Here is a 27523-nt window from a genome sequence, read left to right on the forward strand (position 1 = left end):
GCCCCGCTGCCCCCTTGGGCCTCAGGGGTTCCTCACGGTGCTGCTGTGTGAGGGGCAGGGCCGGCCCCGCGTGCACCCCGGCCGGGCCTGGGCTTCCACTCACAAAACCCCCCAGGAACCTCCCCAGAAAGTTAAAAAAACCCATCTTCGGCGCCATGGCTGCTTTTTTAAGGGCTGTGGTGCCTCATCTTTCCAACATCAGGTGCACAGTGAGGGGTGCAGGGCTCAGGGTGCCAGAGAGCAGTGGGTTCCTGAGGATGTGATTTGTTTTTTCCTGTCCAATACTAATTTGCTGCTGTTCGGTGATAAGGTGGATGCAGAGTGGGGCAGTATTGGAGTTCCAGGGCAACTTCTGTCCTTCCAACACAGGTGAGACACTGATGCCAAAGCCTTGTACCTTGTACCTGAACAGCTGGGCTGTAATGGGTCAGCTTGGAATACAAATGTGGTATGGTTTATAAAACATGTTTTCTTACATCTTTGCCTCACCTAAATCAGCTTTATTTAGTTAATAACCTCACGTTGTAATTACAACACCTTTGTCTGCTTTGATTGCATTCCAGCCCTGCTCACAGTGCCTGGGTAAAAAAAAAAAAAAAAGGTACTTTGCTAAAATATTTAACACATTAAAAATTTTGCAGGTGTGTATTTGTTTAAATATACTTTTATAGCTGTAATCTGTCCTCATTACTAAATGAAGCGCTAAATTTAGCATAAAAGCTGTCACCGTGTTCCAATCAACATGTCTTAATGACTGCCAACAAATGGAAACAAGGCTTCCACAGGAAAAAAAAAGCACAAAAGTGCAAACGCAGAACAAGGTTTGATCAGCTGAGTTAATAAAAGGCTACATTAGGTCAGGAGTTAAATCACCCTGCCATGTTTGTGCTATTACTTTAATTGTTACCAGGGAAGTCGAGTGGCTGTGGACTCAGCAGCGTCCCTCTGGGACCCGTTCATGGTGTTTCCTTTCATTAACATCCCCCATTTACAATGAGATGTGGAGATCTCCCAGAAAGTCATTTTTCAAACCAGTTAATGCAGGCCTTGTTAATTCCAGCTAATGGAAGTTTTTAATCAGGATTGTCAGATGGTGCTAAATCAAGCACCTCACTCAAGTGGGAAACATGGAATATCCAGTGTTATTGCCTGTATCAATCAGCTCTCCATTCTGGTAAAATGAGTATTTTCCTCTTCAGTCCAGGCTTGTCTAACTGAAACAATTGGGACTCTCTTTTTTTTTTTTTTTTACCTTTCAAGGTGTCCCAGAAGAATCATTCCCTTATTCTGGCCGAGACTGTTAGCACATTTCCTGCTTACCCTTGCTAAGATATTAACTGCTATTGGCAGACCTCCAGTTCTTTCACATTCCCCCTTCACACTTTCTGTCGGTTGTAGGAATTAACATTTGTGGTTTGGAATATGAGAAATGCATTCTGAAGTGGCACCGACTGACACCAGGTGCAGCTGTGGCCCTGAATTTCGAATACTATTGATTGTTTACCAGTGAGCAGGAGTTCTCTATAGGCTCAGTGCCATGGAGTACCCTTGGTTTGCTTTGCTTTACATGTCCTTCCTGGCAATTAGCTTTCAAACTCTGAGGAATTTCATTCTTACTTTAATATAGATGAGAAAGAGCAGTAACTGTGCTTTCTACGCGTCTCATATCTTCTTTATTTTTCAGGGTTTAGTTACAAGTGGAAGGCAGGTCTTTGAAACACAGGATGGCTGCTCAGCAGCTACTCAAGCAAAAGAAAAAGCCCTCTAAGGTAAAAAATTAAAATATGGTGGTGCAGACAATCTTAGCTCTTGGTATGGGACCTGGCACGCCCGTGCCTGCAGAGGAGAGAAACCTTTCTCTTGTCTGCACTGTTCTTAGTTGGATTAATTCCAATTCAGTGAGAGGCAGTGTGGGGCTCTGACATGATTTGACTCAATAAATGTAGGCTCATTAGATGTGCACAGAGCTTTATTAGCAGGAAGAACAGCAATAAAGTAATAGAAGAACTTAATTTAGTGCAGTGTCCACTGCATTGTTCGTGTTGGCATCACGCAGTGTGTATTTACTGTAGCTCCAGGTGCTGTTTTACAGCTTGGAGTTAAAATCATTCTGTTGGCAACTCAGGCTGCTGTCAGAACTCAAAACAGCAGCCTTTGGTACAGCAGTGGCTGCCACACCAGCCCTGGCGCTTGTGTGACTGCACAATTAAAACTGCTCACCTTTTTTGAGGGGTGGCTGTCTGTTAAGTGCCAGCATGGGTGTAGTGGAGGGGGTGGGAATGTGATAAAGGGGAGGGCACATCCAACCAGTGCACTCTGCATCTGAGTAAGGATGTCAGATCTATTGATCTCTGCCCTTAAATCATTTAATCCACCCACCTCACACACAAGTCTTCCCTGCCTAGCTTAAACACCAGAGAAACCTTAAAATTTCATTTTACATTTCTAAGTTACCCTCTTCCCACCTGCTGAGACTTGTTTCTAAATATAATCTGTGTTACGCTTAAGAAGGTGCTATTTCTGGCCTTGGCTTTTCCAGGAGGTAGTGCTGTTCCCTGAGAGCATCACCACAGAGCAGCAGTCCCTGGTGCTGGTGAAAAGGCTCCTGGCCATCTCCGTGTCCTGCATAACCTACATGAGGGGGCTGTTCCCAGAGAGTTCCTATGGCACACGCTATCTGGATGGTAACACCTGCAGTTTGTGCTGAGGGCTTCTTTCTACTCACTACGTTTTACCTATAATCTTACGTGTTATCTTCTGGCTGCACGTGTGTGTGTCTTCACTTGAGGTGGGAGTTGGCTACAGATGCTCAAATCTTCTCAAGTCTGGGTGCAGACAGAACTTCTGACAGAGAGCATGGAAGACAGCCTTGAGCTTCGGGCTTCTCTGTTGGTGTTCCTCTTGGTTTAGAGTCATTTCTTGGCATTGCCAGCCCCATGAATCAGGTCTCAGAGCCAGGAGAGTGACTTAAAACTCAGAAAGTTTTAAAAATTTACTCTATAGGAATGTTCTATTTTCTTTTGGATCTTTGAACCCATGAGGTTCACATTTTTCGTTTTCATTGGGAGGCTGAAATTAGATTTGTCAGTTTTCATAGAATTACAGAGTGGTTTGGGTTGGATGGGACCTTTAAAAGATGGTCAGGTCCAAACCTCTGCCATGGGTAGAGATACCTTCCAGTAGACCAGATTGCTCCAAGCCCCGTTCAACCTGACCTTGAATATTTCCAGGAATGGAGCATCCACCTTCTCTGTGGGCAACCTGTGCCGGTGTTTTACCACCCTCATTATCAAAACCTTACTTACATCTAATCTAAATCATCCCTCCTTCAGTGTAAAACCACAATCCCAAGAATTAGTGATGCTTTGATTCATGAACATCTTTATGATCATTCAAAGTGTGAAATGTCCCCATGCATTCCAGTCTATTTCTGTGTTGTCCCTTATGGCTTTAGTTGCCCTGAAAAATGTTCACATGTCCTTTGTAGATTTGGCTGAGGGCACAGAAATCCCAAATTGGTTCTTGATCCCCTGACTCCGAAAAGCCACTGGTCAAATGTCAGGTGTGTCTAGTACCTCTTTGATGAGGGGTGTTAACATCTGGCCCGCTCACGTCTTCAAGGGCCCCTTGGTTGAACCCTAAGGTGTTATTAATGCCCCCTTTCACCTGCAGGACAGGCATGCCTTTTGCCATTCTGAATGCCTGGAAGTACAGGTAGAAGGAGCTGTGTGGAAAAGCTTCACAGAAAGTTTATTGTGAGCACAGTCATTGGGGCATCACTTCACATGGATGTTGGTGAAGTCTGAATGCAGAAGGGAAAGTGTTAGGGAATGCTCGAGGATGGAGTGGAGAAGAGGAAGGAGGAGAGGATAAAGCTACTGGTGTTTTGTAATAAAGCTGTAACTCCATCCCTTCTTCTGGGAGAGCCCAGGGCTTCTGAGGAAAGCTCTGACATTTGCAAACCCAGCAATAAGCTTGTGTCAGCCCACCTGGGACGTGGTGGAAACCCAACATTTCCGCTCAGGAAGGACCTTCAGATAAAGCTTTTATCCAAAAAAGGGAGGATGGACTGGCTTAGTTTCAGTGTTTGCCCAAGAGCTGTGATAAGGATTGTAACTATGTGCTAAATCTGGTTTTGCAGACCTCTGTCTAAAAATTCTCCGAGAAGATAAAAACTGTCTGGGATCATTGCAGATAGTCAAGTGGTAAGTGAGTAACAGCGAAACCAAGACAAGATTGTGCTGAGTAGGAGACATCTTCCCCTGCATTCTTCTTCTTCCTGAACTGGAAAACATTGTGCCCTGGTGCCAGGGGAGCTCCCACTGCAGCTGGGGGTGCTTGCCCCTGTGTATGCAGGACAGAATTAGTGACTGAGATCATGTGAGTTGAGTTCAAGGTCTGTGGCAGTGTTGGCTGCAGTGAGGTCATGGTCAGGCCCCAGAGCACATGTGGCAGCAGAGGTGCCAAGAGAGGGTAAAGACTGTCATGAGATCCTTTCTGTTGTGTTTAGTTTTTTCTAGTTTCATTTTGATAGGGATTCTTGCACGTGTTTTTCAGTATGTACAATATTTTATCTCCCTAAGAACTCCACAGTTTTCTTCAGGATGTATTTCACAGTTGGCATGTTCCCAACAAGCAGAAAAACTGTCCCTGATGTGCTAGGGAGATACCTTGCTGCACATCCTTTGACTCTAAGAGTAAATATCTGGCCATTGGTGCTTCAGATAATATTTACTACTTTGAGAAAATCCACTGCTGTAAACTCTGCATCAGATAACAAAGATTTACAGGACCAGACATGTTCAGATTGAACTGAGCTCTGTACAAGGCTGATGGGAAAAGAGCCATCAAAGCTCTGGCTGGGGAGCTGGAACAGAGCACTGAGCAGGGACACACTCAGAGCCAGCTTTTGGCCTCCAATCCTTGTCTTTGTCAGGATTCAACAGGCTCTAGACTGACAGGATAATGCCCCAGAAGTATAAACAATGCACAGATGCAGAAAGGAGAATGCTGCCTTTGGGACTGACCTGAAAAGGACTTCACAAGTCCCAAATGTTGTTGGTTGTGTTGACTTAATTCCAGAAAAATGCCCTTTAACCCACATCTAATGAGTATGTTTACAGATCAGGAGATAAATATTGCTGGTTAGTATTAACATGTGTTTTTTTCCATGGCAGGATTCAAGGTTGTTTTGATGCTTTGGAAAAGCAGTATGTAAGTGTTTTTTTCACTTTTTATTAGAGTGTCCTATTTTTTTATAAAGTAAGGACAAAACTGTCCTTCCATTCCTGCTGTATTTCTTTTGTGATCTTTGATGCACACAACAACCTTTACAGCTGTGGGACAGGGGAAAGACCCTGCCCTCAGTATGAGATTTGGGATTTTATGCCTTGAGCTCAAATCCTGTCCGCTTTCTCTGGGCTCTCCTGTCCATGGTGTGGGAACCAATTTGCAGCCTGCAATGGATTAATTCTGTGCCCTAATGGATTAATTCTGTGCTCTACATTTGTGTTCTCTTTACGTCTGATAGAGATCCTGCCAGACAGAGCTGAGATCTGGATCTCCTGCCTGTTTTTGTTTTCTTGAGAGAGGTTCTCTGCTTCTGCTGTCCTTCATCTCCTTTTCCCTAATCTTTCCCCTTCATCTCATGTTCTCTAACCCTCCGGGCTTTTCTCTCAGGCTCAGAATTTTTCCCTTTTTTCCCCCCTTAATTCACCAAATAAGGTATGTAACTGCTTCCAGGACAAAACCATCCAGCAAGTGCTCATATTCCTTGCTGAATCTCACATAAAAACTGCCCTGCACAGGAAAAAGCACCAGTTGCTGTCCTGACACAGCACTGTTCACCAGACCAGCTCCTCCAGACCAGGTGGAGCACTGGTGGTTCTGGCACTGATGATCTGAGTGTTCCTCAGACATGACTACAACTGTCAGTGTGCACAATTAATAGTGCTGTGAACACAGTTTAGTGCTTGCTGACAGCTCTAGGAGATATTTAGCACTTTTTTGTTTATGAGAGACATAAATTAATAGTTTGACAAGGATTAAAGAAAAACTGGAGGATTTAATGCATGTTATAAGATTGTTTTTAAGGGCAGTCCCATGTGCAGTTCCTTGATAGAGCATAAATTAAATACCTTTGGAGAACTTCCTAGCAGAAAGCAAATATTAACCTTCAGTAGGGATGGCTGCTCTTGTGAAGAGTTTTAAACCAGTATTTGGGGATTTGTTTGAAAGGAGTCCCAAGAGGGATTACTGGGCATGGAGTTGTTTTTTGGGAAACTGTGTCAAGCCAGGCAAACTGGCCACTAGGTGTTGCTGATGCTGTGCTGGGAAGAATCTGCAAAAAGGGTTTTAACTCCTGGTTTGTTGAGTGTATCTATTCCTTCTCCCTGTGTAGGCAGTCAGGGTTTGATAGGACTTGCTTTTCCTTGCCCACTAAGGTTAGATGTTGATTTTGTGTTTTGTTTTGATTTTCCCTCCTTAGCTACACCTGGCTGTCCTTGCAGTAAGTAAAATGAATACAAAGTGGTTTTCTCTCCCCTCCCCTGCTTGAAAGAGATACAGAGTCAAGGTTGTGTCAACCCATTTGTGCCTTTTTTTAGGAGAAGCCAAAATGTGTGTGATTTTTAATAGACCTGTGACCTTTCTTAGAAACAGTAAATGTAGAGTTCAAGGCTGCATGGCAATGTTTTTCTCAGCATGTCAGACTTCAGACTGAGGCCTTATTTGTGTCCTTAAACTCTGAGAGGCATTTGCATGTGATTCTTATCATGGAAGCTGCCATGTCCTCTCCATTTCCCCCTGCAGAAGGGTACTCCTTATTAATCTGATCCTGGAAAAACCACACACTGGTGGTTCCATAGGCAGCTGTTGGCCCCAGCCCACTGCAAAGCACCAGGAGCTTTGCTCACCATCTGCTCTGTGCATCATCTGAGCAGTTAAATCTCAGGCATCGATTGCCTGTGAGGGCTGGAATGGGAATTAACCTCATTCCTCCAATATTGCACACACGAGTGTCTTCTACCTGTCTTTGAAGTGGTAAGTATTGACTGCAGGTAGAGGAAGGCTCTTTGCCAGCCATTCCTTTCTCTGATCCCACACTAAAGATAGCAGAGTCTCTGTGTAAACTGAAAATATCCTTGTTAGTCACTGGTTCAAGTTGTCCCAGGGAGAATGTCCTCACTGTGCTTTCTTGTAACAGATTTACACCAATCCCGAGGTAAGAAAGAGTCTTAATTAATCTTTGAGGCAGCTGAAGGCATGGGTGAGTACATTTGTATTCAGCGTGGAGTGGAGGCTTAAGTCCTACCCTGACATAGCTCCTTGGTGACCCCATTTCTGTTCCTGTGCCTTCACTCCAGAGTGCCAGCTCAGCGAGCTGCATTGTGATCAAAGCCCCGGCTGAGGGCCCACCAGGGCCTCAGGCAGGGATGTTAGAAGACAACTAATGGGCATGTTCACAGTTTTGTTTTCTCTTCCCAAAGAGAAAAAATGGGAAATTTAACGTTCAACGTTACTCGTTTGCAAACCACCTTTTTAACAGCCCTGATGAAAAGAGCTGGTTTGTCATGCAGAGAGGTGGAGGACAGAAGTCAGGAATCCCTTCAGACCTGGATGGGTGTGTTGGGTAGTGCCTGTCCTCGGCCTCTTGGTGTTCCCTGTTGTGTTTCTGTTTGCTTTCGTCTGGGGGGTGTGATCCAGGAGTGAGGGTCTGCATCCACGCTGGGGATCAGAGAACAGCTTCAGACCCTTTGCATCTGAACCTGGTTCCAGTTCTGCTGCGTGCCACCTTGGAGTCTGGGGACAGAGCAGGAGCTGAGCCATGCCAAGGCTGGGATTTGCAAGGAAAGCTCAGAGTTAAGAGCTCAACTGAGCTCCTACTAATCGACCTCATTGTCTCCGGAAAAAGTGAATTATAGGCATGGAATTGGTGTACAATAGACCCTTTCTCCTGGGGGGAAGCTGTCTGTTCTTCCTAATTGTTTTATTCTCTAATTCTTTTAAATGGAAAATCATCCACTATTTTTGTCTACCTCAAAAAGAGTCCAAGACCAGTGAAGTTCAGCAGCTTTTTCCCATGCAATATTGTTTGGATTTCCCTGTGGGAAGAATCCCCCAGGCCCTTGTCCCCATACAGAGCACGGGGCCAGGCTTCCTTGTGACACTGGTCACCTGTGCAGCTTCCCAGTTTTCCTTTAGCAAGGGACACTGGGAGGATTGGCCAGCCCTGGAGCCTTGCTAGAGACTGAAGTTGGAGAGCCAGGCCCACAGAGGAGGTAGAAGGAGGAGGCAGGAAGTTTGTAATTTTGTTGTGATTCTTTCAGTGCTAGGTAAGATGTAGCTGCTAAGAGAATTTGCCAAAGCTTGTGCAAGCAATAATAGAGTTGAAATTGTCAGCATGTCACTAGATTAATTCTGTGCTCTGGCAGAGAGTGTGAAAGGACTCTCCAAGCTCAGGACACATCTTGTTCCTCAAAGTGATCCATTTCTGCTTCTCTTTCTTTTTACATCTCTAGACAGTCACTGAAATGTATCAATTCAAATTCAAGTACAAAAACAAGGTGCCCCAGATGGACATCAGTAGGTAAGGATTTGGGTTGCTTTCTCAGGGTTACACTAAAAACTGTGTTCTTGAAGCATTAAGAGCCTGCATTTTATGATTGCCCAGAGAGGTTGTGGACTCCCCATCCCTGAAAGTGTCCGAAGCAAGGTTGGCTGGAGGAATCTGGTTTAGTGGAAGGCGTCTGTGCGGATGGCGGGGGGGGCAGCAATATGAGCTTTAAGGTCATTTCAACCCAAACCAACCTGTGATTCTGTGGTTTGAGCAGGTCCAAGTCATTAAGCAGCTGGAAATAGCATCAGAGTTGAGGATATTCACCTTGCAGGAAATGAACTGCTGGGAGGATGAGCTGAAATATTCTTACATAGCACCACGAGGCCCTCAGAGTACACCTGAGCCAAGGGCAGTTGACAGAAATGATGGCTCGTCAGGGAGGCCATGCAGAAACCAGCCCAGTTGTTGAGCTTGCTGCTGTCTCTTGCACTTCCACCAGGCAGCCTTGTGCTTTCAGATGAAGCTTGCTCAGGTTTGAGCCCTTTCACCGTGATCCTGGGCCCAGGATTTTTTTCCCCTTGAGCATTTGCATACAAGTATTCTGCTTGAGCAGCCCTGCGTGGGTGACCTGAGAGAACTTTCACTTAGGGTGGCTGAGCTGATGGTGCAAATCATGTGGCAGGAAGTAGCAGCTTTTTGCCTCTTTTTGGCACTCTCTGTTAGATATTTAAAGCCGTGTTTAGTAGGCCATAATCCTGTGGAGCTTCAAATAAATACTATCAAAGGCCATTTGCTATAACCAAAGCAAAGAAAAATAATTAACCTGTTTTTACTTTGTTCTGCAGTTGGCATTGGTGAAAGATGGACCTTGGAACCTGCCTGGACAGCAAGAGAGCTCTGCTGTCTTGTGTGCTCCTCAGAAAGCTCCTCCCCAGCGCTCCTGGAGTATGCCCCTAGCTGCTCTTTCTCTAAGCACATCCAAATAATTTGTACCATAAGGCAAAATTATTTTCTTTTGGGCAAATATGAATTTTCTCTGGAATGACCTTTTGGCTATGCCCTCCATTTCTGCTTTGAAGCTGCTGTCCATTGTCCTCAAACTGAGGGGAAGAGGAGATCTGGGATTTGAAAGATAATAGATAGTCCTTGAGTACTTTGGGGTTTTAATCAGCCTTACTCATTAATTCCTAGAAATAAGGACAGTCCCCACATGGGGTTCGGGTGTCTTTTGTGTCATCCAGGGAGAGGCCAAGCTGTCTTCCTGTCATGCTTGAATGTGCTCTGAGGCTCCAGAGCCTGTGGCACTGGATTCCTGGGCCCTGTTTCCTTGGGGATTGGCAGTGCTGTGGCAGGCTCGTGCGTGTCCCTGCAGTCTTTAATAATCCAGAGTTCTGGCACAGATCAGGGAATTGTGTCATCTTTGCAATCAGCTCCTTCAGCTGATATCGCTGCCTTTTACACCTGCAGCAGCTGTCCTGTGCAAACTCTGGGAGAGAGGTTTTGTGGGGCTGCAGCATCACATCCAAGGGGTAAGGGGAAACTTTTTCCTAAATGGTCCTTGCCTTATTTTAGATGGATTTTGGGGGAATTCCTTGCCACGGATCCCACTCCTTTCAAGGTTCTGTTCCTTATCTTCTGCTTTTTGACTCCCTCCTGCATCAAATTCTCAGTGTTATTCCCATATTGAAGCAGTGCTTGACCTGTTAATTCTCATGGATATCTCATTCCTTTTTTTCTTATGAACTTTTCCTTTTGCCATTTCTGATCTGCTAATCCCACAGTTTGTAATGGTGATGGATATTCCACCTTAGGCATTGCCAGCATTTTCCTCTCACTGTATGTTTCTGAACATGCAGGATTTAATCAAAGACCACAGTGCACATCTAATACCACAGAATTTGTATTTCATGATCTTAGAGGTCTTTTCCAACCTAAATGATGCTGTGATTCCTTACCTTGGGAAGTCATGCTGTTCCACAGCCACCCCATTTACATGACCTGAAGAAGTTCAGCTGGAAAGGGGAATTGGTCTTAATTTGTTCCTTTCTGAGGGTCAGTCAGTCAGCTTTATTCTGGGATATTCTTGGGTTACTTTTTTACTGCTTTTGATGCAATTTGGGGTGATTGTGTTGGGCACCCTCCAGCCTATGCATAATGTCAGGGGTCTTCCAAAGATGTGATGAAGGAGCTGCACATCTTTGTGACCCCTTCTCATTGAAAGTTAGGGAAGTTCAGGTCCTTTAGTCACACAGTGATTCATCTGCTCTGTCTGAAGTTGGCTGGCTGCTCTGAATTGCTCATCTCATCTACCTCCGTTTTAATCAAAGAGAAACAAACTCCTCTGGAGTGCCATTCATCCCACTCATGCCACCCATGGGTCTCTGTCTGGACTGCTGGCTTGAAGCAGCCAGCTGACATTTGAATGGGTGAAGGAGGTGAGAGGAATGCCCCTTTGTCACTGCTGAAAAATGTGCCTCTGAGTTGCTTTTTCTTACATGGAATTGAGTGAGAACATGCAATTCACATCTCTTCAAAAACTGCAGAATGGACTTGAAAATAGCCCCTGTGATGAATCGGCTTTAGATGGGATCCTCAACTCATTCCTCTCATTCCTGAAATTGCTTAGGTGAAAGGCACTTGTTTTGTGGTGCTTTGATCCAATTTAATCATGTTCAAACAAGTGAGTCATGACATTTGTGTAATGGTTGCCCCAGCTCCCAAATCTGTTCAAATGTAAATGCCAGGCCTCTGAGTTTGGAGGGGTGTTCTGCGGATGCCACCCCATCCCTGGAGCCTGTTTCACTTCCCTGTTCATCTGGAAATTACATAAAGACATTGTAGCTTTGTCACTGGTGGTTTCAGGCAAGTCAGTGGGTGCTCTGTGTGTGTAATTGGATCGTGAATATTCATGACTGAGGATAACAAATCCATTATTCTTCTTCCGATTGTAGCAACCACAGGGAGTTTGTGGCTGGGCTGTGCAGCAAGGATGTCAAGCAGGCCAGCAGACTCCTGCTCAGGACCCTGTACCTGCTCATGCAGGACCTGGGGCCACTGCCCAATGACATCACCCTGAGCATGAAACTCCTCTACTACAACCATGGTAGGTGGGGAGCAGTGTGTGCCTTGGGGAAGAGTTCCATCAGTCTCTGTAAAAAGCGTGAGCCCTGTGAATAAAATAAAGCATAGAAAAGGTGAGATGGGAAAAGCTGTTGGCTGATAGCACTGAGAAATGGTGTAACACAGTAAATCTTTCTGATGCACAGGGATGGCAGATGTTTTTAGAAAAGGTTTGAAATCCATATAAGAAGTACAGCTATGTGGTGTGAAAGGGAAAAATCCTTTTTCCCTGGGTTTGGTGGTTTTTTTGAGTTTGTTTCCTTAAGGAGCAAGCAATGTCAGGTTTTGTTCCAGCACTTTAATGGTATTTCAGCATCCTAAAGTAATTTTTTTTCTTTGAGCTCCATGATAACATTTGCTCAGCTCATTTTACCCTTTGCATTCTGTCCCTTCCTCTCAAAACAAAAAATAAAAATAAACTGGAATATTTTTAGTAGTCGATGTTACTTGAAGCTGGTTCATAACTGCTCTTTCTAAATCAGACTAAGGAGAGATGGAACTTGGTTTCCCTCATGGGGTTTCCTCTCCCTGTGCAGTCACTCCCAAGGATTACCAGCCCCCTGGCTTCAAGGAAGATGGCAGCCCTGGTGACCTCTTGTTTGCTGGGGATCCCATCAACCTGAAAGTGGGCTCAGTCTCCACTGATTTCCACCTCATGAAAGTCAGAGTGACAACTGAGAAGAAGAGGGTGAAGAAGGCTGACAGCAACCTGATCCAGAAGAGTGGCCCTACTGAGATCTCTCACCAAGGGCTGGACTGCGAGGAAGATGAGGAGGAGGAGTGCACAAAGGTATAGAAATAGCTCTATTTGATTCTCACCAGAAGAATAGAATTTATCTAGCAAAAACCTCCTTAAAAGAAACATTTTCCTTATGGATTTACCACCTGGATGTATTTTTTTAGGTTATATTATTAAGACAAAACTTCATTTGCTTTACAGAATCACCCTTGCCCTGTCAGAGCAGATTCAAATGAGCATGAAGGGGACAAAAATGACACCCATCCAGGCAGGAAAACAGAAGCATCTTCTTTTTGCATTGAAGATAAAGGTAAACGCCCAGTTTCAAAACTGAAGGAGCTTCTGCTCCTGATTGTATCCCAGCATAATGTATTCCACACAATGTCCTGGGTAAGGTCTTTCAGTGCTGTTAATTACAGTAGGCTATTAGAGATATTAGAGAAAAAAATTGTTCCCTCTGAGGGTAGGGAGGCCCTGGCACAGGGTGCCCAGAGCAGCTGTGGCTGCCCCTGGATCCCTGGAAGTGTCCAAGGTCAAGTTGGACAGGGCTTGGAGCAGCCTGGGACAGTGGAAGGTGTCCCTGCCCATGGCAGGGGTGGGAACTGGATTGATTTTAGTGTCCCTTCCCACCCAACCCATTCCATGATTCTGTGATTTTTGTGATTCTCTAATATTTAGGTTTTGGATGAGCAGAGTTTGTCAGGCTCTTTGAATTTTGTGTCAGATCAGACTGAACTGTAACAAAGGGCTTGTTGATTATGCTTGGTTTGTACCCCTTTATCTCAGCAGTTTTTTTGGGATATGGAGGAAATGCCCAGATCATCAAAACTGAGTTACATTATCTCCATGTTCAACAAAGCTCTTTTCCTTTAGCTGTTACACTTTGACTTTTGCTAATAACTTCCATGTGGGAAAACATACATTAAAATATGTGAGACAAAAAGCCTTTTCTCTGCCTTTAATCAACCCAGCCTCTGCTATACCATGCTGTTTGACCTTTGAGGCTCTGGGATATAGCCTGTGGAACAATACCATCTAGTGACAAAATGGTAAATAGCATTCCTGGGATTGCCAGGCAGTGGGATAAAGCAGCTTCCCTGCCTGTGAAATCACCTTTGCAGGTCTTTCTCCTGCAGATTCCCTGATGACTAATAAGGAGTTAACTCATCCTGTCATTTTTGTTGCTCTGGGGATTTTTACAGGATCCTCCTCCTCTAAACAGTTGCCTCATCTCATGACACTGAAACACTTTGGACACCCCCTCAAATTTTATTGAAACTGTCTGAATGGTTAATAAATATTAACCAGGGGAGATGTCCCCTCCTTTCCCCCACACCTCACACTTAGGGCATGTCTAGACATAAGCTTTGTTTCCTTAGATCCAGGTTAAAAGGGAGATTATAATTGGTAAAGCTGCTGCAAGGTGATGTTCACATGGCACTTCATGGTGAAATCTCTTTCTAGGAATAGACTGCCACTGCTGGCAGTGTCTGAGAGCAAAACTTACATAATTTCATGGGATTTTTGCCTCAGTGGTTACGTCCGGCTTCCCGATTTTTTTTTTTTTTTAATTAAGCACTTTGCAGCTAATTTTGCTTTGCTGTTTGGGTTGCAGGTAGCAAGAAGAAGAGAGGAATAAAGGAGACAGACAGGATGCCTTGCTCAAGGCTGTGTCAGGAGGTGAGGAAGCTTTAGTGGTTCTGAGATACTCCAGACACAGGGGAATTCACTGCCATGGATCATTGCATCATCAAAGATGACACAAAATTCACTAACATTAGTGGATTTACTGTGCAGGATCACACTACATAGAAGCTACAGAGTAGCAGAGGGATGTAAACATAAACTGGAAGCATTTAGGAAGAAGCTTTCCACGATCAGTTTATTTCCTCTGCCCAGTAGCAGAATTTGATTCTGTTCTCTGGAGTTGGTACCTCTGAGTAACACACACAGAGCCTATCTCTGACCCAGCCAGGCCTGCTTACCTGTGGGTGGTTTTGGATTAAGGGTCTGAAATCACTACCCTAGTTTAGGTTTGAAGGGTGTATTTTTTGCCTAATATGGTCTTCACCTCTCCCCTCTTGCTTCCAGACTTCCTTTACATGTGAGTCACAGGTACCTAATGAATCCTATCCCTTTTTGGTTACCCCTCGAGGGTAGGAAGAATTATCCCCTGGAGGTACTGATCTCTTTTTTGATGGTTGTTGGGGCAACCCAAAGAATTAAGGTAGACCAGGTAGGTTGTTTTAGATAAGTAAAAAATTAATCCCACCCTGAAGACTGCCCAGCCAAACCCTGAGTCACCATCAGAGCCCAAACTCATGGGCATGTGCAGAGGTTTGTTCAGTGACATGGCAAATCTCTACCACCAGACTTGCCACTTGATCCTCCTCCCATTCAAATTAGCTGAGAATCATGTGAGCTTGAATGGTCAGAAACTGCATCTTTACAGGATAAGTTAATGAGTAGGAAATTGCTACTAAAATTTTCCCCGCCTCTGTTGAAAGGAATCCCAGGGTGTCTAACTCAGACAGCAACTGCAGACTGCAACTCACCCTGTCATTCTAAAGGCATCTGCGAGGTATTTGCCTTGACTCTGGATCTTAGAACTGAACTTGTGTGCTTAGGCTGGTATTTTTCAAACTTTAACCACATTTTTTTTTTGTCACATCCTCCGCTTTCCTTCTGATCATTGTTTATTCTGTCGTCTATGAAAACAGGAGCCTTTTTTGTTTGAGACTCATGGTTGCCGCACTGATTCATGCTTTGACCTTCTTTTGGGGCTGTCACGATGGCCAGCACAGCACCAGACACCTCTCTCAGCATGTGCATTTCATTAGAATTCGGTAGCAGGAGTGAGAGTGTCTGAAGGTGGTGGAAACAGCATTAGTTGCTGAAAAATGGAAGAATCACTTTATCCATCATGTGCTTCCAAAGACTTTTTAAAAAAAATCTCAAGCCCTGGGAGATTCTTTTCCTAATGTATTCTTTGATGCTATTTTTAAAACCTCATAGCTTAGAAACTGGCTAATATTTCACCCAGTTTAAGGAAAAACAAAGTCAGGCCAGTAGTTAGAATCATCACTGTAAAGCTTGCACTAATAAAAATTTGACACTCTTTTCCATATGAGAGGGACTTTCCCTTCTTTTCTGTAGGAAGTGGTTAAAACAAATGACCATTGTGTATTCCATGTGAATCAGGAAGCCAAGCTGGTGGGTGAAGTTTGTCCTAAAAATGAGGAGAAGCTGGGGTGGATGGGAAGTCTGAGTTAGGTGTTGTCCAACAGGGTCAAATGTAGGTGAGATGGGGAGAAGCAGACCTGCTGGGGTGTGAATGTGAACACCTTTTTGCCATCCAGACACTGTTAACAGTGTTTTCCAGCTCTTGGGTTGGGGTGAGAATGCCAAAATCTTCTGAACTAACCGGAACAATTTGGAGTGTCACAGAAAATTGCTGTCTGCACAGGGATTTGATATTCAAGAGGTTCTGAGTTCGAAACTGTTACCCACATTCACAAGTTGCTTTTGGAAATGCGGTTGAGCACATTTTCTGCTCTTCAGCTGGACTGAATCCTTCTGATTGCTTGGTTACCAAAAATAAAAACTGCAGTTGAGTTTATTGGTCATTATCTTGCTGACCTAGAGCTCTTCAGGAAAACCAGGAATGAAAGTATTAAAGGTTTATTTTTGTGTAATCGACATGGGAAAGGCAAGAGAATGTGGATCTGCCAAAAGAGAAGCAGCTCTTCCTGCCCAGTGAGAACTGGACCTGGACTTTAGGAGTGGTCACAGACAGTCTCTGACAGAGGGCTTTGCACGTTGGGGGAAAATTTTAATGTACTCCACTGTCTTCTTATCTGCCATCTCATGATTGATGATCCTTGGGATCAAATGAGAGATTTGATCTTTCCCAGCAGAGCATCTCTGGGATGCTTAATCATCCAGAGTTAGGCACCAGCATATAAATTAGCTCACCTCTTCTGGCTTCAGGAGCTTTCTGATTGCATCAGCCAAAGGTTTGTCCTCCTGTGCTATCTTTGTGCATCTTCCTTCTTTCCACTGGCATTTTAGGAGCTGTGAAGAGTTGGGGGAAATAGAGGATTGCTGCCCATTAGTTTAACTACTAAAAATTTGCTGATGAGAATGTGGTCCTACACTGAACTTGGGATAACTTCTGAGTTCTTCAGCAAACTCTTCTATCCTCTTGTAAAGAGCATTCCTGAATGTCCTTGTCCTGAAAATTGATTTTGGTCAGCTTTGTCTTCGTGTAAGCAAACATGTTGCAGTGGAATGAGTTTGGAATGAAACAGAACTAGAAGATGAGTAAAATCTGACCATGTGAACGCCTCTGCAGGCATTTATCTCCCATCAGGAAGCTGTGGGCTGAAGTTCTGGGGTGGTCCTTGGAGCACAGTCTCAGTGCACAGTGAGACAGCCGTGCAGGGAGCCCTGGCTCGCCCTGAGCTGGGAATGGTGTGGCTGGATCAGCACAGCACCAGGCAGCTCTGCCTCCCAAGTTTCTGGCTTCATCAGCTGCTGCCAGACACTGCTCCTGCTGCTGGGCTGGCTGTGCTTGTAGACTGCTGTGGGACATGAGGGAGCGTGTTGACACTTGGCATTGTGTGGGCCTCCCAGTGGGATCAGTGATGGCTCAGGGGTTCTGCTCTGGGATTCACTGGCTGCTTTAGGCAGGCTCCTGCCATGTGGACCAGCTCTCCTGATGGGAGCTGTCTGCAACTGAGATGTCTGGGGAGAGATTCATACCTAAGTGTTGTGGATCAGGGCTGCTTTAGGCCTCAGAGGACAGTCTGTCTGGCCTCCAGCTGCTGCTCCTTCTGCAGAAGACTTGGCTACCTGGCCATGTGCTCTTTCTCCAAGGGACAGTGTGGACACAGACTTTCATGGATGATGCAGTAATACCTGTCTAGTGTGCCAGGGATCAGTGTCAGTTACCCTGATAGAGACCTCAGAGCCCCTTCCAGTGCCCAGAGGGACTCCAGGAGACCTGGAGAGGCACTTGGAATAAGGGCCTGGAGGGACAGGACAAGGGGCAATGGCTTCCCACTGCCAGAGGGTTAGATGGAATACTGGGGAGAAATTTCTCCCTGTGAAGCAGGGGAGGCCCTGGCACAGGGTGCCCAGAGCAGCTGTGGCTGCCCCTGGATCCCTGGAAGTCTCCAAGGCTAGGTTGGATGGGGCTTGGAGCAGCCTGGGCTAGTGGAAGGTGTCCTGGGCTAGGGGGTGGAGTGAGATGTGCTTTTAGATCCCTTCCAGTCCAAACCATTCCACAGCTCCTGTGCCCTGCTGAGCTGCAGTGCTGTACACAGCTTCTTTCTGGAAGTGAAGGTCAGCACAAGTGTGTTCAACTGCACAACAGCTTGGAGATCAAGACCTTTGTTGTCTGATTTTTCCCAGGCAAACCACGTTCACAAGTGCCATGACAGAAGGCGGTTGAAGGATGAAACCTGCCTTGTGCAGAGCAATAGGAAAGCATTTTTCTGTGGCAATGTCATTATCTTGAACTCTCACAGAAGAGAAAAAAAAGCAGCAAGGTTTATCTCTGTCTGTCTATCAAGAGAGTGTATCTGATGAGAAGTTCCCAGAACATTTTATCCTCCAAACCAGCTGAAGCTACACAGACCCAAGCAATGAAGAGAGAAAGATTCAGAGATGAGCTTGCCTCTCCCTCCTGTGAGCTCAGGCCATGCTGGGAGGAGTGAGACGGGGAGGTCAGGAAATTCCTGGCTTCTCTCAGTTCACGTCAGATCCTTAGCTGTATCTTGGGGCCATTCATCCCTTCCATGAGTTATCCCTGTCTAGTGTGCAGGAAACAGTTTCCTGGTGATCTCTGTGTGCAGAGGTGAGGCCTGTCACCCCACAGATCCAGGGAGATTTAACCCTTGCACCCTCGGATTCCCTGGCAGCTCCCACAGGGACATCTGGGGGAAGACGTGGCGCTTCCATGCTGGCTGCCATTCCACGTGTTCATGCCGTGCATTCTAGCAGCCAGACCCTCTGGAGAAATCCACATAAATTAAGGTTGGACACATCTAATATCACATGAGGGGCTGCTGGGTAGCAGCTTAGTAGGCAGAAAGAGTGTCCATTGTCTTTTCCCCCTCAGTTACAGAGTTGGAATCACGATTCTGGGAAGTGATTGTGATCCAGCAATGAGAATGTCCATCACGGAAGTGGACAGTGTGATTGAGGGCCCTGGAGGAGATTTGCAGGAGAGGTATTGGTAATTTTGTCTTCTAACAGAAATTTTTGAAGCATTTTGTTTTATACTCTGGAAAGATCTGTTCATTAATCCTTTAAAAACTACAAGATACACGAGGTGCAGAACGGGGCGTGAGACAAAAGAGTGGCACTGAATGACAAAGGTTTTATCAAGAGCTGAGGAAAAGGAAGAGGACTAGTGATAGTGATGTGTTGGCGTGGTTTCCTGGGCACAAAAATGTGGCAGCTTTCCACAGCAGCACCACACTGAGGGTCTTTCATTGTTCCACCTGCGTAAGTTGGCTTTCACACTAACCAGCATGATCCTCCTGCACAGATGGAAATCAGGATGGATTCCACTGATGTCAGTGTGACCATGGCACTGGAAACTGATGGGAGCCCAGTGCTGGGGTTTAACCCCGGAGCCAGCCCTGCACAGCCACCGGGGTCAGCAGGGCCAGCTGGGCATCAGCAGGGCTAACCAACCTGCTCAGAGCACAGGAAAAGGGAGAACCTCAGGACTTTGTCCTCTCTGGTGGTGAATATCTGCAAGGAAGGAGGCTGCACAACCTCCCTGGCTGAATTTCACCACTACTTGGTTGCCCTCATAGTAAAAAAAATTAAGTTTGTCCTTATGTTTAAATGGAATTTCTTACATTTCCCTGAAAGTGCTCAAGGCCAGGTTAGATGGGGCATGGAGCAACCTGGGCTAGTGGAAAGTGTCCCTGCTCAGGACAGGGGAGTGGAATGAGATGAGCTCTAAGATGCCTTCCAACACAAACTGTTCTGGGAATCTGTGATTCTGTGGTTTCAGTTCGTGTCCATCTCCTCTCATCCTTCCACTGACACCATGATGTGTCCTGTGACCCTGGGATTTTGCTGTGCTTCGGAGCACGGAGCAGCCAGCTGTTAGTGAGCAGGCAGGAATTAGGTCTTAGGGGACCAATCTGAAGAGTCAACAGGTTGATTTTTGGAAGTGACAAGAGTTTGCTGTGCTGTTGAGTCAGTGGTAGCTGCAGCTGAAATCACAGGATGCCTCAGGTCACTCTGATTAACATCCCTGATGACGAGAGTCCTCCACACAAACTGTGTTGTCCTGACACCTGAGGGTCACTCTGCCTTATTTCAGCAGCTCAGTCTTGTATCTCAGCCCTTATTCTTCCAGCTTGCTCGATGGAACTGCACTTCTTTTGACATTGATGTGCTTGTGAATTTGTGGGGATAGTTACAAGGTACCAAACAAAACCCTCCGTGTCCTGGACAAAGGGAACTCTTCTGAGGACATAAAGTTTGCCAAGTGCCAAACCCCAGCATGGGGCAGGCCAGGGACAAAGAGGGACACAGCCGAATGCTCTTGTGCAATTTTAGCTGTTCTGCATAGGATGCCTTGGGAAGCGGAACACATGTCAGTAGAGCTGTAAATTTTCTTCGATTTATGCTGGGAATTTTTGGCCAGAATATGTGGGGACACTGGGGATTGCAAATTTCAGAGCACAAAACTGGGTCCTGATTGTGTCTATCTAAGAATAGCAGTGTGGCTGTGGTCTGCTCACTCTGTTTTGTCCACCAGTCTGCCTTGGGAAGGCTTTAATCTAAGTCTAATCTATTTTTAGCCTGATATCTTCTCCAGACAACTCACAGCTGTCCTGTGAGTTTTATGCCAGAAATTAGTAACACTTGTATGATTCACAAGTTAGCTGCAGTTCTACAGGAAAACTCCTGCGGCAAAATATTGCTTTTTTACACGTAGTAAAGCAGGAGATTCAAACTCACTGTGTGTTCATGATATGACCCAGATCCTGAACTCTGCCTTGGACTCAAGAGTCAGGAGGTCATGGAGCTGCTGCTGCTGCCTTTGCTGCTTGCTCTGGGCTTGTCTTGCCTGTCAGCATGGTCCCTTTTTAGGGTAAGGATGAAAGGGGCTGCACCTTGTCCTACCTGCTTTTACAGAACCTGGCTCATGCGTGGGGCTGAGGTTGTGTATGAGGAAATGCAACATTCTCACAGCCCAAGCTCTGACATCAGTTATTCAAGTGAAGCATCCCAGTACATGGGAAAAATTAGAATTAATTAACTTCTGGAGACTTTGATTGTATGTTTAATCAATGGGAGGGATTTCCTGCTTCTCACCGCACCGCTGAAGAGGTTTACTTTCTGCTTCAAGTCAAACAAGCACATGTTGGATCTGACTTAATCCCCTTTAGAGCAGCTTTTCTGGGGAAGAAGCTGGAGTGTTTGGTTAAGGATGGGAGCTGAAGTTGGACTTGGGGTCTCTTCCTGCCTCCGAGCTCCTACGTGAGCTTGGGCAGGGACAGGCCAGGACACGTTAGCTGCCGTGAAATACCTCTCACTGTTGACATCTGATTCATTGCATGGGTGAACAGTGTTTCTCTACAGCCCTCCATGGCTTCCTTGGATGTTTTCACTCCTCATCTCAGGTTCCTGCGAGGTGCTCGTGCTGCCTGTGGTAAAGGGCAGGAGAACTGGGGGGAGCCGGAGTGCAAGCAGCTGCTCATCGTGGCTGTTTCTCCACCTTACAAGTATCCCATCCATGCAGGAAATTCTGGAGGAATAGCAAAGGGGTAAAACCTTCACTGAGTAGATTTCTGGGCTGTAGAAGATCCATTCCTCAGTAGAGGAAATTAAAGCACCACCTCTAGCTAGGTTTGGGCTAAAACAGAAGGATTCCCAGTCTCCCAGCCCTAACACCTCATCCAGGTGATGGGGCTGGGAGAATGGGAATTGTGCCCCACTTTGCTGTGTGGCCAGCTGGACAGGGTACAAACCCTGCCGCTGTGTTAGCACTGCAGAGGTTCTGGATGCAGTGTTTCCTCCTCTGGGTCCTCACTTCAAAAATAAAAGGAAGCAGACGGGTTAAAATGATGTTAGGGAGAGGAAAGTGAATAGCTGCCAAAAATGCCAGTTGGAGCAGCTGAATATCAGGTGAGGAGCTGTAACACATGGCTCTGTCCTCAAGCAAACACACCTTGGGCAGCCTTGGAAAGCTTTGTCAGCCTGACTGTGCAGGGTGAGGGAGAACCTGCTCAGCCCACTTTGGCACGTTCTTGTTTTCTCTGTTTTTAGGGAAAAGAAATTGTACTTTTGCATTAAGCAACATTGTATGGCTCATAATGAAGAGGAGGGAAGAAAAACAATTTGAAACATGATAGAGAGGCGAAGGGAGGCTGTTTCAAAGTATTTTGCTGTTAAGGCCTAATCAGAAGTATTTCACACATTAGAAAGCCCATTGCTATGCAGAGATTGCCGAAGCCTCATTCCAAGGTCAGATGGAAAGCAAGCCTTGGTGACGTGAGCGGGGAATTCTATAATGACCACATCTTGTAATCTGGAGACCTTGTGCTCATCCCCGGGATGTGTTCTGGAGCAGCTCTTCATTAACTCCTTGTGCTTCCCCTGTTGCAGTTCCGGGGTTCCTCGTGCCTTGCAGTGACACTAGAGGGAGGTACTCCTGTTTGGGAGCAGGAATTCTCTTAGCACTCCTTTCCCTCTCCGTTCACCTCGCTGTCATCCAACTGAACTTTATTTTGGAGGAGAAGCTCTGTGCTGTGGTGTGTCCCCTCAGCTCTGCTCCAGTGAGAGAGGCCACATTGCCAGACTGTACTTTGTCCCTTCTGGGTGGGCGACAGCACACATTGCTCTCAGCAGCTCTGGATTATTGTAGAAATGCAAATATGTGACATGATAAGGAGGATAAGTGAGTTTGTCCCCTGGCACAGCCAACACTTCAGCTGTTGTCCTGGCTGTCCATCTCCCTGTGGTCTGTCTGAAGTGTCTGTTCCATTGACTCACTTATATTCTCACATATATTTATCTGTGGTTTTTAACCTCTTGGTTCGCAGGCTCAGAGTATTTCTGGGAGAGGTTTGTGTCTTCCTAGAGGAAAGTTAAGCCTTTGGAAAAAAGTTTTCTTGGCTTAATTATTTTTCACAGACTCACAGGTAGTTTTGAAGCCTGAGATTGACCAGCTCACACTGAATTCCCTGATGTACAACAAACTGTCTTCTCCTGAAAGGCTGTGACAAATTTCACCTAAGTGCCTCCTTTCTTTCCATATGATTTCCATTCCATCTGAGGTTGGTGGAGAAACAAATGCCCTATCAGCTATTACATTCCTCAAGGATCTCCTTGCTGCTGCTGTTTTCTGTCAGTGATGGGGAGTTGGGTCCTGTCCCCTTGCCACCAAACCCATTCCCTGTCCCTGAAGCTGAACCTGTTGCTTACACAACTCTTACATTCCCAGCTCCATCCAGTACTCCAGTTTTGATTCCTTGCCTAATTGCTTTTCTGGAGAACAGGATCATACTGAGCAAAGCCAAGAGGATCCAGGCACACACATGACACTTTTGGAAGCTGTACTTTTTAACTCATGTTGCAGAAGCGTGCCCTGTGAGAATGATCCCTGTTTCTGATGGTTCTTACAGATAAACCTCCTGAGCCTTGCCTTCAGCCAGGAAGAGGTAATAGGACCCGAGAAGAAAAGGAAGGTCAGTGAACCAGACAAGCTGCCTCTGAATGGCAGGAAATTATGTTCGTTCTGACACACAATACATTTGGAAGGTGTGAGTTTGTATTGTACCAGTCATCTGACTGGTACAGACCAATGTTTAACTCTTCCCCATCCCACGTGTATTTCTGCATGTTCATTTGTTTGTCTTACGAAAACTCTGGATTGCCAAGAGACAGCAAGCACCAGAGCTGCCATGGCATTGCCAACCAGCTGCACTTGTTTGATGTTCTTAAGCTGAGAATTTATCATTCCACATGAATGGTGTCTGTGTGCTTCTTTCTGCCTCTTTCCCTCACACTCCCTGCTACTCACTGGATAAGTCCCCTCCTCAGGGGCTGGACTGTCCTGTGCCACTCTGTCACCCTGATTTAATGGCATTATTTCCAGGTGAACTCTGAGGTATCAATGCCAGCAGGCAGCATGTCTCATGATCTACCACATTGTGCTTCACTTCATCCTTTCTGCTGTTTCCTGGAGCTTAGATTTTTTTTCAAAGAAGGGGTCTTATCTCTGTTGAGTGCAGAGATAAACTAATCTGTTCACATTTTCTGCTGGTGCTGGATATTTAGGTTTTTCTTCTGACTCTGCAAGTAGTGTTGCCACGACTGTATTATCAGCTTATTTCTAAATCAACACCCCACCATGTGCCAAGGGGCTCGGGAGTTGTGTGATATAAATTGTGTTGCAATACACCCAGTTTAGAACCAGCTGTAAGAAAGGTACCTGGTGGCTGCAAATACAGGTAAGGAGAGCAACACATGACAAGTATCTGATCCTTAGGGTCTGGAGCTGTCATCTGCTGTGGCAGTGTCCAAGATTAGCTGCAGACATCAGGGGCCTCCCTTCCTGCTGAAACAGTGATTTTTCCTTGCCTAAAGCTGCCAGGAGATGGGATTGATGCATCTTCCTTCTGTTTTGACTCTGCTTGTCCAGAAAGTTGAAAAGCCTGAGTTGAAAGCCAGGCTGGACCTGCCTGACTAAGCAGTGGTAATGCCCAGATTGAGCCCCGTGAGATGTTCTGCCACCCTCCTTCTCCAGGTAGTGGAGTGTTGGATTGCAATCCTAAAGCCAATCCCGCAGCTGTCCCCCCTTGGCCCACAGCAAACAGACCCCTGCCTGTCCTTGAGCCCCCACAGTGTCTGGCAGGTTCCATGGCCTGATACCTATTTCACAAAACCTACAGAGTACTGGAATTCTCCATTTTTTCCTCACTTTCATTCCGTGTTCTCATTTTTGCACCTGTGGCTTAATAAGCCAGTTTGTTCACATGCCAGAGCCAGCCAGAAACTTTCCTTCTGCCCGGGTTTTGTAACAGTGTTTGCTCTCAGGGCTGCACATCCACGAGTGAGCCAGGTTCTGCACGTGGGCCTGCTGTCACCTCACAGCTCTGCCCTGGCACTGCCAGGCTCTGAGGGCCCCATTCCTGCAGCCCTGACTGCACTCATAGCTATGTCATGCTGTTGGGTCACACACAGAGGTGAGAGTGAAGCATGGCTGTGATTATGACTGCTCCAGCAAGGTGATCTCACTCCTCTCCATGTGGATCCCAAGGGTTTAGGGGTACATCAGCCTGCCTGGTGCAGACTTGGGGATGCCAAGTGTCCTGTCCCCCAGCGAAAGTGCACACACAGCCACCACCAGGTCAACACACGCCTTTGCTGCCCTATGATGCCCTGGTAGCCAGGGCCAGGACTCACTGTCTCAGTTCACATGGGGTTCTAATCAGCTATTTCACAGTAATGACTTTTAGTCATTTTCATTTCAGGCTTGGTTAGAAGTAAAGCAAGTGGTGATGAAGTGCCGCAGTAAACGTCTGGGTTTTTTTTCCCCACTTTTAAGTTGTGGTTACCAGCAAGATTCTAAGAAAAGTCTTTCTACTGCAGATTGGAATCATCTAAGCCACTTACACATATCGTTTTATTTATTGGTGATTCTGCTTGGCTAGTTAAAGGTGAAAAACCCTTTTTCTTATGTTTCGGTCGCATTTCTAGTTAATACTCATTAACTGACTTAATGTATGTTACACATCATCAACCTGATTCACTACTGACATAAAACAGAAGCGATTCGTTAGTAACGGTCCCTTGCCAATTAGTGAACTAAATTACGTTTGAACAATTTTCTTCAAAGATTCTCCCCCTCCCCTCATGCATCATTTGGCAAGTCCCCTGCATGCTTACAGTAATTGTGTGCGTGCAGTGAAAGGAGACTGTTACCTCCTCAACCAAAATAAATGAATATGTGATCCTGGTGCTAATGCAGCAGGGAGTAATACAAAGAATCACAGCCATCCTCCCTTTGATCACCAAAGATCCCAACAGCAATTAAGATTAAAAGCTGCTTAAAAAACCCCGAATATTAGGAACATTATGTAAGGGGAAAGCAAGTGCTCCCCAGGGTTTTTCAGAAAACCAGCGAAGAAGGGGAACCTGTTCTCATTTATCGTGACCACAGGCTCTTCAGTCGCTGTGGTGTGGATATCCTCAACCTGCCGAGCCACAGCCAGGTTAGTGGGGCTTCTGGAAATCCTTCCTTCTTTCTGGTAGAGTGGTTAACAAGAAGAGCAGTCTTGGTTTCAAACGGAAAGTCAAACTGAAGTCAAACAGAAAATGCATCATCTCAACCACATCCTTAAATATTCTGTCCTCGACAGGAAAATAACCCCAGTCCCTGGGGCTGTGCGGGAAGCGGGTGGACAGGTATCAACATTTGGTTTTCACCTGAAACTAGAGGATTCTTTTGGGATTTCCACGGCTGTGTGTGATCTAAGAAGTCATCTGATCTGGTCGCTGCCGCTGCTGTTTCAGTTTTGGAGAGATAGCAGGGAGGAGAAACGAAACATGACCCAGGAGCAGGAGAAATGAAGATGAGTTCATGCTAAAAACAGGGGAGTTCTGCCATTGATTTTAATGGAACATGGAGGGGCCTCTATCCATGGTGGTGAAACAAAAATCACTGTCCCAGTGAGCTGAGTGCTCATGTTTTCCCTCCAGTGAATTTAGGAAGTGACCCCAGTGGAATGTCTTGGCTATAACTTGCTCTGAAGGTGTTTAGAAATCAGCCAGTGTTTTCCTGAGTGTAATTCTAATCACCAATCTTTTACCCCAGGGGCTGTTCTATGAGATAACCATCTCGGGATTTTGGCTGGAAGTTTAATTTTTGTAGGTTCTGCATTCTTCCCCTTGAGTCAGCAGGTAAGGTATGTGGCTGTGGCCTGCATTTGTCATGCCACAGGGCTGCCATTCTTGGGGGCCAAGGCCCTCGTGCCAAAAGCAATGTCACCCTGCTGGAATCCCACCCACGTGTGTCACCGGGCAAGGTCTTTTCTGTTAATGGATGAGTAAAATTTCACCAGGCTTTTGTTGTCATCACGAGGTAAGTAAGAGGGATTTGCATCTGAGCTGGCACATTTTCCAGAATCAGTTTCCAAGGCTAATTTAAGTCTGGTTGGCATGTAGATCTTTCCTTTAAGCGGAGGCTGAGATTCCGAAGGCTCACAGTTTTCCATAGGAAACGCCGCCCTGGGTATCCATGTGCCAGACAGGCCTGTTTGGCATTTCCCAGAGCATCAATGACCCACTGTTCTAAGGCAGAATCGATTGGCTGATGGTGTGAATACCTGACTGGGGAGCTGACTTTACACTGGAAAAATAGGAATGCAAATACCCTGGCTGTGATCAGTGAGACCAACACTCACATCCCTGGAAGTGTGTCCAAGGCTAGCTTGGACAGGGCTTGGAGCACCCTGGGATACTGGATGGTGTCCCCGTGGCAGGGGGTGGGATGAGATGGGCTTTAAGGTCCCTTCTCATCCAAACCGTTCCACAATTCTATGATTTAACATCCTTCAGGAAGGTTCAGGGCTGTTTATAAGAAAAGCACCCAGCCCTGCCCTGGAGGGCTTTGGGCAAACACCAGAGGGAGAAAGGGGATGTGGGAGGCAAATACAAGGTACTGGTTTCTTTTCCAAGCATGTCATGCTAGATTCTGTTCATGCTACTTGTGTTTCTCTACAGGACGTGAAGCAAGGGGATGTTTACTCTGATGAAAGTCTGGGCTTGATAACAGGAAACCAAGTTCTTTGTGCAGTAGATTGACTTGAATCACACACAGACCTTTTTTTTTCAATAACAGAGGGTAAGACTGTGTAAAACACAGGAAAATGGTGTCTCCAGAAAACAAAACTGGCATTTGGAGTTGGCTAGAATGTGCACAAGCCTCTGCCAGCGTCAGCTCCGTGAATGTCAGCCCGAGCAGGTGGTCAAGGCTCGGCTACGGTTCAGGGCCTTGTAGGAGAATCAGGGGGACAGTTGCTTTTTGTCCCTCAATACTTCTTAAAAGTTCACTCTAGACAGAAAAA

General features: G+C 46.0%; 1 protein-coding gene and 1 long non-coding RNA gene across 4 annotated transcripts; one reads left to right on the plus strand and one right to left on the minus strand.

The window, feature by feature from the left end:
- Positions 1-276: 276 nt before the first annotated feature.
- HORMAD2 (HORMA domain containing 2) lies at positions 277-23422 on the plus strand. Of its 3 annotated transcripts, XM_068209195.1 has the most exons (13): positions 277-369; positions 1685-1769; positions 2540-2684; positions 4142-4205; positions 5178-5214; positions 6488-6508; positions 7205-7222; positions 8520-8587; positions 11509-11660; positions 12214-12467; positions 12618-12726; positions 14032-14096; positions 23078-23422. In XM_068209195.1, the coding sequence occupies exons 2-13, from the start codon at positions 1725-1727 to the stop codon at positions 23192-23194; spliced, it is 1095 nt and encodes a 364-aa protein (XP_068065296.1). In that variant the 5' UTR covers positions 277-369; positions 1685-1724; the 3' UTR covers positions 23195-23422. The 3 variants fall into 3 exon arrangements, with proteins under 3 accessions (XP_068065296.1, XP_068065297.1, XP_068065298.1); XM_068209196.1 differs by lacking the exons at positions 6488-6508; positions 7205-7222; XM_068209197.1 differs by lacking the exons at positions 5178-5214; positions 6488-6508; positions 7205-7222; positions 8520-8587.
- Positions 16391-18563, minus strand: LOC137484954 (uncharacterized). The gene is made up of 3 exons (XR_011005111.1): positions 18446-18563; positions 17181-17266; positions 16391-16490 (listed from the first exon to the last, which is right to left on the minus strand). It is a non-coding gene; the product is annotated as an uncharacterized lncRNA (long non-coding RNA).
- Positions 23423-27523: the final 4101 nt, after the last annotated feature.

The sequence above is a fragment of the Anomalospiza imberbis genome, chromosome 18 (assembly GCF_031753505.1).
Source record: "Anomalospiza imberbis isolate Cuckoo-Finch-1a 21T00152 chromosome 18, ASM3175350v1, whole genome shotgun sequence".
Lineage (NCBI taxonomy): Eukaryota > Metazoa > Chordata > Aves > Passeriformes > Viduidae > Anomalospiza > Anomalospiza imberbis.

Excerpts from the sequence above, each read along its gene's own strand:
- HORMAD2 (XM_068209195.1), top strand. The coding sequence starts at position 1,725 with ATGGCTGCTCAGCAGCTACTCAAGCAAAAGAAAAAGCCCTCTAAG. Across the intron at positions 1,770-2,539 it reads AAAAGAAAAAGCCCTCTAAG|GAGGTAGTGCTGTTCCCTGA; the intron begins GTAAAAAATTAA and ends TGGCTTTTCCAG. Across the intron at positions 11,661-12,213 it reads ACTCCTCTACTACAACCATG|TCACTCCCAAGGATTACCAG; the intron begins GTAGGTGGGGAG and ends CTCCCTGTGCAG.